This window comes from Podarcis filfolensis, assembly GCF_964270895.1.
Source record: "Podarcis filfolensis genome assembly, chromosome: 15".
Taxonomy (NCBI): Eukaryota; Metazoa; Chordata; class Lepidosauria; order Squamata; family Lacertidae; genus Podarcis; species Podarcis filfolensis.
The window spans coordinates 20511280-20528590 of NC_139618.1; the positions used below are offsets into that span (position 1 = coordinate 20511280).

The 17311-nt window shown below is 47.1% G+C and overlaps 1 protein-coding gene across 2 annotated transcripts in view; it reads left to right on the plus strand.

Moving 5' to 3' along the window:
- The window catches only part of GLB1L2 (galactosidase beta 1 like 2), a 65596-nt gene that overhangs the window by 33333 nt on the left and 14952 nt on the right, over positions 1–17311 (plus strand). For both annotated transcript variants that reach the window (XM_083588573.1, XM_083588574.1), the window contains 7 exons: positions 4918–4982; positions 9510–9594; positions 10480–10617; positions 11824–11904; positions 13301–13407; positions 14765–14911; positions 16280–16351. In XM_083588573.1, the coding sequence (XP_083444699.1) occupies positions 4918–4982; positions 9510–9594; positions 10480–10617; positions 11824–11904; positions 13301–13407; positions 14765–14911; positions 16280–16351 (695 nt within the window). The remainder of the gene's footprint in view (positions 1–4917; positions 4983–9509; positions 9595–10479; positions 10618–11823; positions 11905–13300; positions 13408–14764; positions 14912–16279; positions 16352–17311) is intronic.

Below are 17311 nucleotides of genomic sequence, written 5' to 3' on the forward strand. Positions count from 1 at the left end.
CTCAGGATTAAGTTTAATGGGCTGAAATGGCTTTTTGTATTTTAAAAATCAAAACTGTTTTCCTCGTGTACAAGCCACTTAGCTGGTTCCCCCTGCTTCCTTTTTTGTAACAACTCAGTGCACCCTTTCATTATTAAATTGGAGCTTAAAAACCAGAAGGATTAATTAAAGTTGTGCAAGCAAATTGCAGGCTGAGAATGGAACCCCCTCCTTTCACCCCCTCACCCTTTGTTTTAAATGGGTTCTTAAAGTGAAGGCAAAATGCCACTAGGATAGCAAAAGAGGGAAGGTTGTTCATAGAGGTGGAGTTGTAATTTTTTTACTTCCCTCTAGGAAAAAGGCTTGATCTGGTTGTTTATGGTGAGCAGGATAAAATCCTGTGGCCCCCAGCACATTACCCCCAAGGAAGCGTGGCCCTCAACACACAAAAGGTTCTAATTAGGGCTGTCCACAGGTCCCCTGCTCTGATCTGTGGTCCAACCCAATGCTTCAGAGAGGCTCTGCTCCATGGCTGCTCCTGATCCAGGTTCTAAACTGATTTGGAATTTTTTGGGGGGTGGGGGGAAGGAGGAGATGGAAACATGACTTTCCCTTTCTCCCTGGTGCCCCTTGACCATATATTTAAGCAGGGTTTTAACTCCTAATTAAACATGTGGTTTGGTGGATGGAGAAGGAAACACACACAAGGGTGTCTGCGTGTTTCCTTCTCTGCACCCTCCCATCAGAAGATTCCCCCCCCCCCCCGACAACCTCAGGTTGCTCCAGGTGGACCCGATCCAACCCAGGGCGATCTAGGGCTGCCTCGATGCAATTTGGCTAGATCCCAGGACTCAAATTGACCTGATACAGTTTTGGGGGCACACCTCTAGTTCTAATATTTTTTTGTGGATGTGAAGATGGCAGTTTGTTTGCTGCTCATTGATCTTTTGCAATTACTCTTTGCTTATATTTGTTAAATAATAATAACAACTTAGCAACTCTTATACAGTACAGTATTTGCCCTTTTAAAATCCAGGTACGTACACTATGTTATTTTATGTGGAAACTGTATTAAATTTTATTTAATTGTTTAAAAATACAAGTACAGGTGGCACAGCCTGTCCCTGGGAATTGGCTAGCATCCTGTTGCATCCCATCCAGGCCTGACACCTTCTTGTGAAATGTCAGAACTTCCCAGCCCTGTCCACATGGGGTCACTCTCTCCCTGCTAGTGGGAGATGGGGATCAGTGGTATGTGTGTGTGTAAGGGGGGAGATCAGTTCAGCTTTGCTCTGCTTCCTGCGCAAATGTGTTTACTGCCTGAGAGCGCACTCGTTTCTCTTGTTTGGAGTTGTCTCCTCCATCGGGCTCATGTGACAAGCGCGCCTTGATCCCAGCTCATGCTTCGGATGTCACAACAATCTGCTCATTAGAGTCAACATGTCAAGTAATCAGGAGTGCGGAATAACTAGGGCTCTGAGTGATGCGGCAGAGGCAAGGTGGCTGTGAGAACACACAAAGAGCGGAGGTAATAAAAAGCATGCTTGGAAGAGGAAAGAAGAGGAGGGTGACTGTCTCTGTTTGCCTGCAGGTGAAAAAAAGACCCTGGCTTTTCTGTCCTCCTGATGATTCCCATTGACGCTGTGGAATTTGCAGACCAGGTCATCATTTGACAGAGCCCTGAGTTTTTGAAACATAGTTGTCCTAAAAAAATCAGCTTTCTTAACAATCAGCATTTGCTTGTTTTTTGTTTTATTTGAAGAGCAAGCTGCTAGACCTTTGTAATTTACCTACCCAAGAATACATTTTGTATATATAGAGATATGATGCTGGTTTGTGGATCAGACCTTTAGTTCATCTGGCCGAGTTGCTGTCTATTTCAACTGCCAGTGGTTTTCTCTGTTGGTAGAGCATGATGAGACTCTTAATCTCTGAGCCATGGGTTCGAGCCCCACCAAAATATTCCTGTATTGTAGGCGGTTGGGCTAGACGATCCTTGTGGTCCCCTCCAACTCTGATTCTTTTATCACCACCATAGTGCAAAAGCCCTCTGTGAGGGGGCAGAGCAGTTCTGATCAGGGGTGTAGCTGGAGGCAGGACCTATGATGAATACTGAGGGCCAGGCAGAGAGGTCTGGAGGGCTGCCCATACCTTAGCCCAAGGTCCCCCACCCTTGCTCCATAGTCTCTGCTCAGTTCTGTTTTGCAGCCCTGTTGCATGGAATCTTTTCACTGACGATGCCAGCAATTGAACCTGGAACCTTTTTACATGCAAAACATGTGTCATTCGATGGCCTCCTCCATGTATCGCATCCCACGCATCGTGCATGACTCATTCAAGGTGCACAAAGAGAAGCCGCACACCCTTCCATGAGCCGCTGCCATTGTGCAGCCAATTTGTGGCTGTAAAGCAGATAACACTGGAATCCATTCCCACCAACTTGGATGGCTTTAAAAGAGGATTGGACTAAATCGTGGAGGATAAGGCCTATCAGTGGCTACTAGTTATGATGGCTATAGTCCGCCTCTACTGCCAGAGGCAGGAATGCTTCTGAATGCCAATTGCTGGAAACTGCAGGAGTGGAGAGTGCTGTTGAGTTCAGGTCCTGCTTGTGGGTTGCTGCTTGGCCACTGAGAACAGGATGCTAGACTAGATGGAACACTGGCCTGATCCAGCAAGCTCTTCTCATTATGCATATGGGGCAAGGGCAGTCAAATGTGCGATGAACCCTCCCTTCTCTTTTCCTCCCCGCCCTCCCCTGTGCTTCTAGGGACTGTCACAATTTTGTGGTGGGATTCAATCACATACCAGCAAATTCAGGTTGCCCAATATTTGGTGCTCTTATGAAACAAACCAATTTCTCCACCCAAATCGAATGTTTCATGATTAGAAAAGAGATGGAGAAGTGCGGGGTTCTGCTTGCTTGATGCAAAGTCGTAAAAGCTCCCTGCAGACCTGTCTGAACGCTCAGTAAGTGGCCATCTCCACCTGGCTTCCCCACACACCGGTCAACAAACGGGTCTCCTGGAAGCAACCTGGGAGAGCTGGCCAGTTTGTTCCTGTTCCAGTTTTACGTCTGCTTCCTGTTGCTGAGGCTAGGAAGGGCCTCGCCCTTGGAGATGGGCCTCGCCACGGGATGCAACTTCAAATGCTACTGGCGGCTTTGGTGTGCGGCCTTTTATCTCAGCATCCCTAATTGCTCTGCTAGTGCTAATTAAGCCTTGGGACATCCCCTTTTTTCTACAACCACCACCCGGTCTGTGAAGCAGGTTGGGGGGGGGGTTTGTAATACTGCAAGTGTTTGAAGCTAGAATTGTAAGGACTTTAGTGAAAACTCAAAGCAGTTTAATAGTAATTTCCTTTCCATAAATTGAACCCTGGGAAGAGTATTGGGGCCGGGGCCGGGGAGAGGAGAGGAGGAATCTGTAAATGAGATTTGTCAGCACCTTCACCAATAAATTAATAGGATTAGGAGGGGGGCGGGGAGAGGGTAAACTGGATTAAACTGAATTTATTTGGGGGGGGGGGTTCTACACATGTATCCTGTCATTCTTCCACCTTGGTACACAAGTCAGCCTACAGGTGGCTCTCAGGCAATCTCCCATCCAGGCACTGACCAGATCCAAACCTAAGAATCATAGAATCATAGAGTTGGAAGAGACCACAAGGGCCATCGAGTCCAACCCCCTGCCAAGCAGGAAACACCATCAGAGCACTCCTGACATATGGTTGTCAAGCTTCTGCTTAAAGACCTCCAAAGAAGGAGACTCCACCACACTCCTTGGCAGCAAATTCCACTGTCGAACACCTCTTACTGTCAGGAAGTTCTTCCTAATGTTTAGGTGGAATCTTCTTTCTTGTAGTTTGGATCCATTGCTCCGTGTCCGCTTCTCTGGAGCAGCAGAAAACAACCTTTCTCCCTCCTCTATGTGACATCCTTTTATATATTTGAACATGGCTGTCATATCACCCCTTAACCTCCTCTTCTCCAGGCTAAACATGCCCAGCTCCCTTAGCCGTTCCTCATAAGGCATCGTTTCCAGGCCTTTGACCATTTTGGTTGCCCTCCTCTGGACACGTTCCAGTTTGTCAGTGTCCTTCTTGAATTGTGGTGCCCAGAACTGGACACAGTACTCCAGGTGAGGTCTGACCAGAGCAGAATACAGTGGCACTATTACTTCCCTTGATCTAGATGCTATACTCCTATTGATGCAGCCCAGAATTGCATTGGCTTTTTTAGCTGCCGCGTCACACTGTTGGCTCATGTCAAGTTTGTGGTCAGCCAAGACTCCTAGATCCTTTTCACATGTACTGCTCTCAAGTCAGGTGTCACCCATCTTGTATTTGTGCCTCTCATTTTTTTTGCCCAAGTGAAATACTTTACATTTCTCCCTGTTAAAATTCATCTTGTTTGTTTTTGCCCAGTTCTCTAATCTGTCAAGGTCGTTTTGAAGTGTGATCCTGTCCTCTGGGGTGTTAGCCACCCCTCCCAGTTTGGTGTCATCTGCAAATTTGACCTGCTTAGCTTCACCAGGGCTGTGGTCTCTTGTGCCATTTGATCATAAGTCCCATCTCTCAGGCAAAGCGCATTTCATTCTTGCTTAAAACTCTCCAGTGGGAAGTTCCTACAAGTATAGCATGAGGACTGGCGGCTTGTTGTGTGAAACTGGATACCGTCGATGCTTGTTATCCCCTCAGGCCCAGTGATGGTTCCTGTTCCTGGTCAAACAAGTGCATAGTGGCCAACTGATGCATGTGTGAACTGGGTGTGGTTGAAAATGAGCAGGACGCAGCCAGGGCAGAATTCCATCCCACGGTTCATGCCAACCCGAGTGTCTGTGCTAGGCTGGGAGGCATGTTTTGAATCAAAGGGGCATTTGCCGCTATTTGAACCTACCTGAAATCTCCTTATCTTCTTCTGTCTCCCTCGCTGCTTAGCTCTGGCCACTGTTAACTTTCAGAAGATGGACCCGGGTATCCTGTCATACCTTGACACAATGCAGGTAAGTACGAAGCATCCAAAGGGTAGACATGCTGTTCTACTGCCCTTGTATGTGGTGCTTCAGGGCTCTGAAAAAGAGTGCTGGAAAAGCAGGGAGGAAGCCTCCTTGTCTGTGAAAACCTGGCTATTGAGTATACATTGGTACCTTGTTTGTCAAATTTAATCTGTTCTGGGAGTCCATTCGACACTTACTTCCAGGTTTGCGACATTCGGAACCTGGCTGTTTGTCAGTGGTGGTTGCTGTAATAGTCGTGCACTTGGGGGAAGGATAGGACCTACTTACTGCTGACACGTCTTTGCTTGGCCTTCACCAATGTGAGTTCCAAAAGTTCTGTGTATGTGAGTTTGTGTGGTCCCCCCCCCCCCCGCATGCATGAAATGTACCTCTAAGCCAGAGTTGCCAACGTGGTGCCATCCAGGTTTTCTGGAACTACAACTCCCATCTTCCCCAGCTAGCATGGGCAGCGGTCAAGAATGATGGCCGTTTTGGTGCAGCAACCCCTGCTCTAAGCACAGGTGTGTACACACCCACCCACACCCACTCACACCCCTCAATTCCTATCATATGCAAGGTCGCTATCAGGTTGTGCCCTGCAGACTAATGGTCCTGGTAACAGCATACACATTAGGGTGGCTCAGGCATGTGGGTCGCAAGTGTGTTCAGGCCCCTTCTGAGCAATTTGGACAGCAGAGAGAGGTTCAACCCATGTCTGTCTCTCAGCGGTGCAGGGGGAACAGTAGGAATGCAGAGCGCCAACCTCTTCATGGTAGATTGGCTTTGTCACAAAGCCACCAGCAAGGTGTGATTAAATCATTCCCCTCGCCTGAGTCGAATCTGCAGCATGAGGTCTGTGCTTGTCTATCCTTTTTAGTGCTTAACATATCTGAATGGCTGGTAATTCCTTTTCTAATATTGAGCAATCGATTAAGCAATTAAAGGGAACAAGACTTGGCAGGAGGAGGCCAGGCAATGCGGTTTCCGTTTTCTGGCAGGTGGGTCCTTCCTAGCCTAGCTTGTTTATTTTGTGGGGCGGCAGGGGGATGTTCTGGGGGCAGGGAGGAGGCAGAGCGGGCCATTACAAAGCCTGCTGCTGGCAATCTTTTCTCTTCTGCACTGGAGGCTGCAATTTAATTATTCCAGCCCCAGGTTTCTCCACTCCCATTATTCCTCCTGCTCAGCTCAGTTCATTGTCTTAGCTACAGACCATAACAGTCTTTGCCATGAGTGATACACAGCCAGAGGAAAGCCAGTACAGTGCAGGAGAATCTTGTTTATAAAATAAAACTAATAATTAAAAACAAAATTGCAAAGCACAACAAAAATACTTCATTGTAGATTGTGTTGGTTGCAAACAGCAACAACAATTATTCTGCTGGTAAAGGCCTGAGTAAAAAGAGAGATGTCTAAAGCACAGAGTCACAGGTGCATGTCCATTTGGCAAGGGTGCAAGAGTTCTGCAGTGTTGGTGCAGCCACAATGAAGGCCCTGTTGATGGTGGCCCACAGGCTGAACGCATGGCACCATCAGTAAGGCCTCATCAGCTCAGCACAGGGACTAGGCAGGGATCTAGTGGACAATGAGGTCTTTAAGATAACCTAGTCTTGAGTTGTTTAGGGCTTTATAAACTAAGACCTTGGCCCAGTAAAAGTAAAGGTGGCTCAGTTGCACATATGCTAGCTGTAGATTTGAGATTGGTGGGGATCCTGGTAGCCAGGCAAGTTGGCAAGCCAGAGGCAGGTAGGGCAAGAAGCAGGCCCGATAAAAGTAGCTGGAGCTACCAAGGAAGAACCAGGTCACCTTCCCCAGCAACTAATGGGTTGCACTGAGGCAATTCACCAGATCTGCAAGTTTTTTATATTTGGCAGCCCCTGATTGGCCCTTAATCATCACCTGACTTCCCAGGCCCAGGGGACCACAGAATGGTTTCCACTTCACTTCACCAACCAGGAGCCTCAGTGATGCATTGAGCCAGTGTCGGATCTTGCAGCAGGTGACACCCCATGTGTGCTGAAGTCTCTGGCTGCTTGTAGCAGTTCTCATAACCTGCCAGGGAGGCCTGTTCCAGCCTTCTCAGCAGGAACTCACTTTACCAAGATGAGCTGGCCACTAGCTTTCATGACTTTGCTGTGTGTGCGTGTGCAGGAATTAAAGTCATGAAGGATAAGTCTGTCTACTGCAGACATTAACTAAACAGCTAAGCGAAGCCTCTGTGCCGAGCAATCATAGAAGGCCACTGCCTTAATGCCTTTCTTATGAGCACCTGCGGGTATTTGACTACTTGCTGTTGGAGTTTGAACAGCAGACCTGTGTCTGATCCAGCAAGCCAGTTCTTCTGTTTTTACTGTGCACCAGCATCATGGATTTGAGGTAATTACCTTAGGTAGAAATAAGCTGCACATAACACACTGTGGTTTTTCTCACTGCTAGCAAATTCTCTCTAGCTACTGCTTCTGGCTTGGCAGACCTGTAATTTGCTGCTTGCTTGCTCCCCTGGGATGAGGGCTTGGGGAGAGCACCTAAGTGACAAACAAAGCCAAAGCGGAGCTGCTGGTGTGCCTGGCCCAAGAGATCTGGGACTTAGCTGCCACCACGCCAGGCTGCACACCAGCTCTCTGTTTCCTTTTAGTCTTAAAGCAGGCCTAATGATCCATTGCAGGGCTTAGTGAGCCCTGGTGGGCCACCAAATATGCAGCATGGTAGCTCACGTACTGGGCAGGCCTGCCTGAAAGGCTTACTAGCTTCTCTGGGCTGGAGGAAGTCAGAGAGAGAAGCACACAGCCTGGAGTGACCGCAGTGTGGCAGTTCCCCCATCTTTTTCCTTGGGGATGGAGAAGAAATTGGCAATGCGTTCTTGGCCCCTGTTGCAGCAGGAGGGAGAGTGTGAGCATCATATCTGCCAGTGCCCCTCTTGAGCTTCTGCAAAGTGGCAGGAGGAAATTAGGAGGCTACATTCCAGCCACATAAAACTCTAAGGATTGCATGTACTCACCTCTCATTCCAAAGGCATCCCAGATGCAGCCAGGCACAAATATTTGAGCACAGCTGGTGAGTGGTGTGGCCAGGGGAGAATTCCTGGAAGTAGCTAGACAGTCCCGGGCCTGAGGTCCCTGCTCCTCCTATAAACAATTATTGTAGGAAAACAGAGAGATCTCATCCACGAGGCATGTGTAGAAGAGGGTGGTGTGTGTGTGCATGTGTGTAGGGTGTTCAAATTGGTATTCAAGGATTATGGGGCTTTAGGGCTAAATTCACCACATACTGACTTCCCCTCCCTCAAACCAGGCAGAGTTGAGCTTCCTTTTGTTTACTTGTTTTAGCCTTAGGTCTGGCTTAGTGCATTGAGTGTGCTTCTTGGATTGATGATTAGCAAAAGTAAAACCAGTAAAATACAATTGCATGTGGCAAGGAAGTCTCGAAATAAATGCAGCAGAGTCGGCAGCTAAAAACCAGTGAAAGAGTGAAAGGGTCTCAAATAATATTTTAAAAGTATGGAACAACAGGACCAGTTTGGCTGGGTGGCATCCTTTAGGTGGCGGCTAAACAGGTGTAGGGAGAGCATTTGACCATTTCAGTGCCACCACAGAAAACAGCCTCCCACATACATACACAACTTCTGCCTGCTTAACCTCCCAATGAGCACCCTATTTCATGCTGTATGTTTCAAGCAGTCAACTCCTTGAGATTAGCCACATGGTGGATTCCATTGCAGAATGTTCTTCAGATGAAAGCTGACATGGAACATTGGAGCATAGGAAGCTGCCTTATACTGACCCAGACCAAGAGTCCATCTAGCTCTGTGTTGTCTATATTGACTGGTACCTGCCATCCAGGATTTCAGACACTGCATTCTCAGACCTTGCTGGAGACTGAACCTGGGACCGTCTGCATTCAAAGCGGGTGCTTTGCCCTGAGTTACAGCCCTTTCCCATTTGCTGAAGAACGAGCAATGCTTGAAAACAACTTTGCCAAATTAGACATGTTTGTACACCCATGGTTATTGGAGCAGGAGCTCAGTGCCGAAGTGTTCAGCAGGGGCCAGGTTCAGTCCTTAGCCTCTCTGCTTAACGGATCTTTGGTGGAACACGATTCTGTTTGAGACCCAGTAAAGCCACCGCTAGCCTGAGCAGACAATCCTGCACTAGGTGGGCTGGGGGTCTGACCTTGCTATAAGGTGGTGTCATAAGCTGTTGTGCCTTATCCAGTTGTTGGGTGTTTTTTCGCAGGCAAGGCAAATACATACTACTTGGATTTGTTGTTACCCGCCTGTTTACCGAAAGGTTCCAGGGCAGCGTGTACAAAAATGTGATGAGAAACTAATTCAACCACAACATATAAAATGCAAACAAACTGAAACTCAAAACAAACTAAAGGGCAAATGAGGACGAACAAAACCCTTAAAAATGCAGTAATGCTACACTGCTAAAATGCCTGGGCAAATGGGAAGGTCCCCTCCTGACACCCAAAAGTTGTCAATACCTCCCTGAGGGAAGGATCTAACCCATTCAATTTCTTGTCCTTTTTTAACAGGACAACATGCCCAAGATGGTGATGGAATACTGGACTGGATGGTTCGATAGCTGGGGAGGACCTCATAATGTGTTTGATGCAGATGGTGAGTTGCTGTTCTCCCTCATTTGCTCCACTTTCCCTTCTTCCCTTCCTCCTCCTCTTATTTATTCTTTTAGGGTCTGAATTGCTCATTGCCTGACACAGCTTGACCTCTCTCTTTACTTCTTTCAACCTCGTCAGATGGAATGGGTGGCACCCCAAGCAGGGGTGCTGCTTAATAGTTAGTTATCTCAGGGACAGGCCAACATGGTGCTCTCTGGATGTTGTTGGACTCCCAACTCCCATAACACAGTCAACAGTGAAGGATGCTGTGAGTTTTAGTCCACCACCAACATCTGGAAGGTCACTGGTTCCTCGCCCCTGCCTTATCTCTTGGCCAGGCACTGAATCTGATGGTGTTTAGGCACTAGGTGAAAATTACCTCCCATCTTAATGGTTTTGAATAGCTTTTTAATGACTCCTGTCGTTGTGCTGCTGTTTTTAAATTGTTATGCCGTTTTAATTTCGTTCTCTTAGATTTTTCTACGTCCTAATGCAATGTTATCAGCTGCCTTGAGAATCTTGTGCTGAAGGGTGGGTGTAAAATGCTTTAATAAGATTAGCATTTTGTTTTTTCTGGGGATGTTCAGGCTGAGCAGGGAAGGTAGGTCCCTTTGCCGAGAAGAATGGGGTTTTGAGTGGAGTGGGGAGTGGTATCGGTTTGTTTTTGCTGCAGGGTTTGTTTTTGCAAAGTAAGGACGAAGCGCTCCTGTGCAAAATGAGTGTTATTGTTAGGCAGGAACTGAGCTTGCAAGGCAGCAGTGCCACATTGCAGAAGGGACTTCCCTGATCCCGATGTCTCCGTGGATGCTCGTTGTTTGTACTGCAGCAATACATCAAGGCAATTGCTAGCTCTGAGGCACTCTCAACCCTTTGCTTCCCTGCACAGAAATGATGGCAAACATTGAAAAAGCCATCAAAGCGGGGGCATCCATCAACCTCTACATGTTCCACGGAGGCACTAACTTTGGCTTCATGAATGGTGCTCTGCATTTTGACGAGTACAAGGCAACCATCACCAGTTATGGTAAGGTGTCATTGACAGTGCATAATTAAACTGTGGAACTCACTGCCCTGGTAGGCAAGTTGCTGGCCACCAACCTGGATGGTTTCAAAAGAAGGCTTGACAAATTCATAGAGGAGAAGGCTATCAATGGCTACTATCCACAAAGGCTATACTGTGCATCCATGGTCAAAGGCAGTAATGCTTCTGAGGACTAGTTTCTGGAAATCACAGGCGGAGGAGAGTGCTCTTATGCTCAGTCCTTCTTGTGGGTTTCCCATGGGAATCACAGCTGGCCACTGTGAGAACAGGATGCTGGACCAGCCAGTCCTGCAAGCCAGGGCTCAGTGGCAGAGTCTTTCCTTTCCTTGCAGAAGGGCTTCAGCTGAAAGGGCTGGTGAAAACCTCCAGCCCAAATCCTGCTCTGGCTGATAGCAGTTCTGCAAGGTTGTTGGCAAAGGGTCCCCCCACCCCCCTGCTGCCACCCATCACCTGTCACTTGTCCCTTTTAAGAGAGATGTCAGAGGAGTGAGCCTGGAACCATTTTGCATGCAAAGTGTGTTCTCCCTCCCACTCAGCTCCTGTGCCACTGTGCTCCATCCATCCACAAGTGGGTTGTTGTTGTTGTTTTGCACTTGCACTCGTGCAGTGATTTTACTGATATGTGGTGGGTGGAGGGGAAGCTTGCCAAAAACGGCTGTGCTATTTATTTACTTAAGGCCATTTCTGCACCACTTACTACAGGAAAGTGCTAAGAGGCAAGGGGGCGTAAGGAGGGCACTGGAGGTTACTGGATCAAGTTCATCAGTTTTGTTGAATTAGTTGAACTAAACAGTTTTAGTTGGATTCAGAATAAATGTGCAATTAATCATTACTGTTTTGAATTATATTGTGTTATTTTTCTTAGTGGATTGCGCAAACCACTGTTCTGAATAATGCTTTTTATAGGGCAGCGTAGGGCACTGGGGATGAGTTTATGGAGCCAAGGGCGCGGTGGCTGGAAAAAGTTTGGGGACCACTGCTCTAATAGCTGGCCTGAAAGCTTAGGGAAGGATGGAGAACCAGAAGTCTCTAGCTTCCACCAGCCAGTCCTATTTCGCATGGATTAAAGATGCAAGAAGTATTCACTCAGGAGGAATGAGCTTTCCTGGTTAAGTAAGGCTGCCTGGCATTTCCCCTGAGCCAGGCGTTCTTCCTAACTTTGACTACTGACCCTGCCTTTTTCCCCAGACTATGATGCCGTGCTGACCGAGTCCGGAGACTACACCTCCAAGTTTTTCAAACTACGTGAGCTTTTCATGAGCCTTGCAGGTAATTTTGGGAATGCCATGTGATTGTGGGAGGTGCACCGTCTCTGCTGCCTCTTAAGTGCCAGTCAGTGCCACAGGGATGGAACTTGGAAATTGGCTCCCCGACATGTGTGTGCCAGTCTCCCGCTGCTCCCCATGTAGCTACATCCTGTCGATTAGCCAGGAGCACTTTCCGAAGCACGAGGAGAGACAAAGGGAGCGGGGAGCATCTTGTTATGGAAATGACCCTTTCAGCCGACTTCATAGCAGCGGGGAGAGTGCGGCCGCTAATAGCAGCGCCTGCCTGCCAGGGGAACGTTCCACACCAGGGAACTTAAATGCAAATTGGAAAGAGGGAAACTGTTCAAATATCCTCTCCCCCCCCCCACCGTTTATTTTTGGGACTCCCGTCAGCAAGTTGATGTACCGCTCTTAAGGCTTGCCACACTTCTGCTTGTACGGTGCCTAGAAAGTAGGGGTCCAAGTGGTTTTCCACCCGTCCCACACTTTCTAAGCATGTGCCCGAGCGGTTTTCCCCTTGCCCCGCTCTTTTTCCAGGAGAAGTCCACTCTTTAGCTCTAAATCAGAGCAAACGTCAATCTGGAGAAAACCCCAATTGCCATTTGCTCTGATTGAAACAGTGTGTTTTCCCCTAGGGAAAGCAGCAGAACAAGAGGAAGCGTGGATAAGCCCTTCATTTCTCCACCACTCACAGTCCTGCGTCAGGCGTGGTCTTTGAATAGGCTGACTCAAGGCACAGTTGTGGGCAAAAGACGGGCTCTGAGACGGTACTGAGCCAAAAGTGCATATTTAACTAGATGTTAATTTTTGCGAGTGTCTTCATTTTATTAAACTTGCCTCCTGTTTCTCGCATATATTCCCCCCTCCTTGTGAATGGAGGCTGTCTCGCACCTTTTGTTCCCTTGGCGGGGTTCACCACTCCTGCTCCTGCTGTTGTTGCTGCTTCTTGGTGTTATTTTCATCTTTCTACATTTCCAACCTCAGTGTTCTCTGCCTCATTTGCCCTCACTGACCATTAACGCTTTTGATTGTGGTGACCCATGCGGCCTTTTGTCAGTGATGCCGAAACAACAGGTTCTGAGTCTGAGATTAGGTAACCCCAGTTGCCCATAAGCAAAACCATGTGGGGTCACCACAGCCTATTAGATTAAATCACGGTGAGGGCAAGTGAGACCAGGGAGACGTAAGGGCAACGAAGAAGAAGAATAGTGAGAAGACACATTAAAAAAATCAAAAAAACAAAGTGGAGTTGAACCACACTGGCAAATCACAAATGTTCGGGTTGGGGTTTCTTTCCCCAGGGTGGTGGTTAGTTCAGGTGTGGCGAATATGCTAATTTCAAAGCCAAGAGCAATTTGGGGCACTTGAGAAGTCACTTTTTTTTCTTTTTTAAAAAGATATGCCTCGTCCTCTACCTCCTATAATCTTAAACAAGGCATCGTATGGGGCGATCCTGATGCAGCAGTATATCTCCCTGTGGGAGGTGCTGCCATCTCTGGTAGAGGTATGTACTTATTTTTATTTTGGGGGGGTGGGACCCCGGACTACAGCCTATAAGAAGGAACGCCACATGAGTCCATGGCCACTTCTGGCTTCCATGGCTAGTCTTGTCGCAAAATGTGCTGCGTATAGCTCAAAACAGTGTGGCAAAGACTACTTCCCAACAGGAAGAGGCTTTGTGATGAGTTCCCAACATCCATGCTTAAAGCTTGTCAACTGCAATATCTGTTGACAGCTTGCATGCAAATATAATGTGTACGTGTCTCCAATATATACTAGACACTACAATTAGCAAGGCGTGAACATGCAGGTGTGGGCCAGTCCTAAAACCCCTTCATTGTTGGAACTGAGCCCTACCTTTCCACACACTTGGAACTAAGCACACAAAAGCAGTGTAAGCTAATGGCTAGGGACGTTTCAAGCGTTTCCCTAATGGAATGGTCAAGAGCACAGTCAGGGTAAGCAGAGTTCTGTTTACAGCCTGCTGTAAGTGGGGCTGGGCTCTCCCTGATCCTGTGGCCCATTGCTCGTCCCTTTTCCTGATTAAGGCTCCCAGAAACTTAGCCACACCCAGTCCCCTTGGGAGCATTTCCTCCCCAACAGGTACCGGGCTAGGACTTCTGGTCTCATCACCATCAGTGTGAAATGGCTTGGATTTATTTATTTGCTTGTTTGTTTATTGAATTTATATTCTGCCCTATACCCGGAAGTCTCAGGGTGGCTCACAGAACAAAACCAGAATGAAAACCACAAAATATATAATCAAAATAAAAACAACCCAATAACTGCCCCCCAAACACATTTTGAAAGGGCATAGGATGTCAATAAGATCAATCAAAGGCCTGGTTAAAAAGGAACATTTTTGCCTTGCGCAAATATGTATGATGAAGGCACCAGGCAAACTTCCCTGGGGAGAGCATTCCACAGACGAGCAGCCACTTCAGAGAAGGCCCGTTCTCGTGTTGCCACCCTCTGGACCTCTCATGTATGTCTGATTCACACTGGGAAGAAGGCCCCCAGCAATTCATTTTCCTGCTAAGGAATCTGGGACTTGTAGTCGCAGTCAAGTGAGGAAAGACTCTCTTCTGGAGACGGAGAAATTGACACCTCTGCATTCCCTTTGTCGCAATATAAGGGAGTTTAATCTGAGAAATATACGAATCAAGAAACCCAGATGAAATCTTATGGACTCAAGTTAAGATTCTGTCTGCTCACCCCAGGGTTGGGAGGGGGGTGTTCATAAAGCTGTTTTACTGTGCAGAGAGAGCGAGAGAGAGAGAACCATCGAACTGCATGGAACATATTCCTGAGTTAAAACACACTTAGGATTTTGTTGAAAGTTTGCGATTTCTGCTTTGCAGCCCTTGAAATCCGAGCATCCCATTAACATGGAGAACCTCCCGGTGAACAATGGGAACGGTCAAGCTTTTGGATATATCCTGTACGAGACTGTCATACCTGGCGGAGGAGAGCTCCAATCACATGACCATGTCCGGGACAGAGCACAGGTGGAGATTGTAGTCGGGTTAAGTCAACAGCCTCTGCTGAGGGTCTGGGATGGGTGGGGAAGACGTTAATGTTACTTTAATTAACTGAGTGACCATAATGCAACCTTGTAAATAAGAGCATGAAAGTTAACTAGTGTGCAGAAAAATATATGGGTTGGAATAGGAAGGGTGGAGAACTCTGTCCCTCCTGCAGTATCCAGTTTCATTTTTATTCTGGATGTAGAAGGGAGGGCTGTCCTCTTGACATCCTGCTTTGGTTTCTGTGCTGGGTACAGAAGAGGGTTTCAAGCAGGAAGTCTCTCCCAGCCCTACGTGGAGATACCAGGGATTGAACCTGGTGCCTTCTGCCTGCAGAGCAGATGTTGAGCCGAGCTACAGCCCTTCCCTATGCCTGCTGAGGGTGATGGAAGTTGGAATCCAACAACACCTTGGGGGCTGCAGCAGGTGAGCCACTCCTGGCTTAAGCACAAGGCTATTGTAAGGCTATTCTCAGAATGAAGACGTGTCAAATCCCTGATGTCTCACTAGCTTTCCACACACCACTCCCTCCCATTCTCTGTGAAACCTAAGTGTTTTTAGACATGTGCTTAAAGCTAGCTAGGGATGTTTCCAGGCTGCATCCATTTTGCGTGTGTGCCCATTCCTAAGTCTGTTATACTTCCCATTTTTGCATCAGTTTGTGATTTAAAAAGAAAAATCAGTAGGAAGACTTGTATCCACTTAAGCATTTAAATAGGCGTTTTATCTCAGTGTGTGCATTTCTAAACATATTTTATCCTAAAATAAGTATTTTTTAAAAATGCATTTTTGGGTACCTTTAACAGGCTGAGAACCGTATTGTAAAGATTCAGAGAAGAGAGGGAGGGAATAGGCACAGAGATGGTGACTTTCATTGGTCCTCATCCCTGTGCTTTTGAAGATGGAGGAGCTACCAAGAGGGCCCCTTCTGCTGATATTTACACCCGAGAGGCTCTTTGGGGAAGAAGGTGGTCCTTTGGATACTTATTTTGTTATTGCATAGTGTACCTCAGATAAAAGCACCCGATGAAGTATCTTGGCAGCAGATTGTAACCCAGAGGGAGGTTTATATGGGAAGAGGCATAGCGTCAGGTATCAGCCACCCAAACAGATCTGTTGATCCTGCATAATCTGGATTCTTTAATAAATGTGTTTTCCCCTATTCTTAAGTGCTGTTTAAATGATTATCATAATAAGCTTACAGTCAAAGCTTGGAAGAGACCCCAGCCATCCCTGTTGCCACTGGGCGAGGGGGAATTTCTGCTCCTCCCTCCAGCCCCTAAATCCCCTTCTAATCCTCTGGATTTTCACAACTGACAAATGAGGCTCTGGCTGTTTCTTTTCCCACAGGTGTTTCTTAATACTCTGCATATTGGCTACCTTGATTACGTCAAACACCAATTGTCAATTCCTGATGGGCAGGTAAGCAGTCGGAAGGATTAAGAGTGAGTTGCAGGCAACAAGTGCCATTTGTATCTCTTTCCCAGATGTTTTCTGGTGGGCGCCCTCACACCAGTTTCTGCTGGCACGCCAGGCAAGTTGAATCCAGCAAGTTGAATCTTAATTTCAGTGGGTCTGCTCTCGGGGCTCACCCAGACTTCCTTTTGTGCTGTGTTTCTAGGCACAAGTCCAACCTTTAAAGCTCCATGTCTGAGCCGTTTGATTATTATTATTTTGTCCCAGCATTTAAAAAACCCATGTTTTCTCCCTGAATTGGAGCAAACCGCAATCAGGTTTTACATGGATTGCCATTTCCTCCAAATCAGTGGTAAAACGTGAGTTTTCCTGGGAAAAGTGCCAGGACAAAAAAACCCCCTTGCTCGGACATGGAGTTTTATAGCGCCTGGAAAGATAGCACAATGGAAAAGGAAATCTGGATGATCCCCAAGAGTAGATGCACTAAAATGTACTCTCCAACAACAGTATTTAGGTTTGCAGGCTGAACCTGCAACTCCACTGGCTGAACTTTCCCTGTAGCCAATTAAAATTGCCCCCAGAGACGAATTAGCTAGAGGTTTTAATGATAAATCTACTGATTAAACCCACTGAAGCTTGCTGCCCAAGTGTTTAAGCATACATTGTCTGCTGCTGATTTTATTTCCCAAGTTTGAAGATAGAAAATGGAAGCTCCCAGTGTGATCCATAGCCCACTTTTGCAAGAGATGAAATGACCAGTGTGTTGATCCCTTCATTTGATTTTTAAAAAGCCCCAACCACCTGATAAGTGTTTTCTTTTGTTTTTTTAAGTATGAAACTGCTTCACAAGTAGGAGATTGCTGGAGATTTCTTGATGACAAGCCAATAAGTGCTGCACCATAGCAGCTTCCGCTTTAACTTGCAGCCTTTTAGAGCTCAGCCCTAGAGAGGAATAGGTGTGCTAGG